At 39.7% G+C, this 2,900-nt stretch overlaps 1 protein-coding gene across 1 annotated transcript in view; it reads left to right on the top strand.

The window, feature by feature from the left end:
- Positions 1–2,570, top strand: part of LOC109915461 (transmembrane protein 39B-like) — a 16,542-nt gene extending 13,972 nt beyond the window's left edge. Inside the window, exon 4 of the mRNA XM_048613285.1 lies at positions 2,379–2,570. Coding sequence (XP_048469242.1) covers positions 2,379–2,570 — 192 coding nt within the window. The remainder of the gene's footprint in view (positions 1–2,378) is intronic.
- The last annotated feature ends 330 nt before the right edge of the window (positions 2,571–2,900 follow it).

Genomic DNA, 2,900 nt, shown 5'->3' with positions numbered 1-2,900 from the left:
GGCTCAGGGCTGGGCGTCGTGTCGGTGTCCGGCTCAGGGCTGGGCGTTGATATCAGCATTGCTATCAAGTGCAGTAACTCTCACCTCACCCATGGAATTTAGCTCTTTTGTCCATGTTTGAACTAAGGCTGTAATGAGGTTAGAAGCTGGATCACCCTGGTGGAGCCCAACTTGATCATTATTGAGCAGTTTGGTGCTAAATAAGTGCTGTTTGATAGCTCTGTTGATGGCACCTTCCATCACTTTACTGATGATTGAGAGTAGACTGATAGGGTGGTAATTGGCCAGGTTAGATTTGTCCTTTTGTGTACTGGACATAACTGGGAGATTTTCCATAATGTCAGGTAGATGCCAATACTGGAGCAGAACTGGAATACGTGTGACAAGTTCTGGAGCATGTCTTCAATACTATTGCTGGAATGTTGCCAGGGCCCATAGCTTTTGTGTCATCCAGTGCCTCCAAATGTCTTGATATCACGTGGAATTAACCAAATTGGCTGACTGTGTAATGCTGGTGACCTCTGGACAATGCAGAGATGGATAATCTACTCATCACTTCTGGCTGAAGATTGTTGCAAATGCTTCAGTCTTATTTTTTGCAGTGATGTGCTTGGCTGCCCGTCATTAAGGATGTGGATGTTTATGGACTCACCTTCTCCTGTGAACAGCATATGTTCAGCAAACTCTTCCCATTTTGTTCACTTTACCAACTGTCTGGTGCTCAATGCCAGGTCAAGATGTGTAGTCACTGCTTGTATTTGTTTTGAAATGCAGAAGAGGGTGGTCCCTCAGCACTGTAAATTTTGCTGAAGGCAGTATCAAGTACCTCAGAATTGATTTTTGATGTTTGCGGTGAAGTTGAATGTGAGGTGAACTGACTTATGCTTGTTGACAGACAGACAAACAATAACAAATCTCTCTGAGCATCTTGTGAAGGATTCAATCGTTATGAATGGAGAGTTTGGCTGCCAAAGCTGTTTCGTGCTAACATAATACCTTTTAGGCATTATCCTGCCAGAAGAACTTTGTGTTTCTTCTTAAGGGATCCACTTTGAGCAAACCTAGTTTTTTTTTCCCTGCAGCACAGCAATGGCTACATTGAGTCTTAAAAGTTCTTTGTCACTCTCAGCTGTCTTTCATGCATCATTAGCCTGCAGAAGGTGAACAATAAATCTTGAATGCATGGTCCTTGGCTTAAAGTTTGCAACAGAAGATTGGTATCTTCATTGTTAAGATTGTCTTACCTGACACATACATTAGCGACACCTGTCGAGAAATGATTCTAAGTTCCAAGTACCCATTGAACAAGCAGGCTGTGGCAGGACACAGTTATTTAACGGAGAACTACCCAATTTGAGGCAGGTGTTAGTTATCCAATATGGTAGATCTCTCCCACTGCCAGAAATAACCCATAAGACCATAAGATGTAGGAGCAGAAGTAGGCCATCTGGTCATTCAAGTCTACACCGCTATTCAATGATGTCATGGCTGATCTGACAGTCATCAACTCCACTTTCCTGATGTTTCTCTGTAAGTCTTCATTCCCTTGCCGATTAAAAATATGGCTATCCCAGCCCTGAATATAATTCGCAACCCAGCCTCTGCAGTCCTCCGTGGTAAAGAATTTTTAATCCGTAAAATAGAAAAGACAACTCAGTGAGCGGAATGGCCCACTTCTGCTCCTATGTCTTATGGCATATGTGCTAAAGGGACTGCCAGTAAATCTGGGATTTATCTTTGTATCAGCTATAGTGTAATTTACGGTTTTCACTGAATACAATATGCCTGTTAATTAATATGTAATTTAGATTGATTTTGGTTTGATTGTTAAAGTGATACTTATTTTAAAAAGTGAAACCTTGTCATTCAATTCTTTTCCATTGCGTTATTTGGTAAGCTTCATGCTTTTAATTTATTATTTTTTTACAAAAATCATAACAAGTTCTATGGGACCTTTTTAATTCACCAGAGCAGACAGATGGGCCTCAGTTGAACAGCTCATCCAAGAAGTGCACCTTCAGCAATGCAGCACTAGAAATGAGCTTTGATTTCTATGCTAAAGCTCTGGAGTGGTATTTGAACCCTAAGCTTTGTGACTCAGGAATGTGAGTGCTAACTGACCCACAGCTGACATGCAAGAGGACAGAGTTGCCTGCAACTTACCAACCACATTGCCTGTGTTTCAAAGACTGAACACCTTTCTTTCCTTAATATAGTCTCTCTGTAAATCAATTTCTGGGTTATGGCCTTAATTATATAAATGTTTCTGAAGTCCAGCTTTATTCCTCATTCAAAAAATAATCGTATATAACCCAGTACAGTAATTTTTTATACCAGAAGAATCTCTTATAACTTCTAGATTTTTGTGTCTTTAACAGAGTACACAATATTACGATAAGAGGTGGTCGTGTGAGCTTTTTATCTTGGTTTGGGTCAGTACTTGTGTACTGTTAACGAGGCACCTATTGCCACCACGTTATTGTGACCTGCTTCATAAGGCAGCAGCACATCTGGGTAGCTGGCAAAAAGTAGATCCTGCGCTCTGTTCTAATGTACTTCAGCATCCGTAAGTAGCATTTTTAGATGTCTGTACTATATCTTGATTGTTTTTCCTTTTTGGTACTAGGAAGTTTCTTTGAAGGAACATTAGTCATGGCATACTTTTTGTAGTAAATGTTACAAATTCTTTGATCAGATGATCAAGACTATTTTGTCATTGTGTACTTCTTATGGCAATGGACTCCAATCTTCACCTTATTTAGCATGATAGACCGTAGGAGTTTTCCAAGTCAGTATGAAAATTCATTTTAACGAAAAGATAAAACAAATTATTACCTTTAAATATGTATCTCTTTGAAATCTAGTGTATGAAATAGAAACAGAAAAGTATGTGTTTCAAG

This window comes from Rhincodon typus, chromosome 27, assembly GCF_021869965.1.
Source record: "Rhincodon typus isolate 14 chromosome 27, sRhiTyp1.1, whole genome shotgun sequence".
NCBI classification, from domain to species: Eukaryota; Metazoa; Chordata; class Chondrichthyes; order Orectolobiformes; family Rhincodontidae; genus Rhincodon; species Rhincodon typus.
Note: the sequence above shows the minus strand (reverse complement) of the source record. Positions and strands in the feature narration are given on the sequence as shown.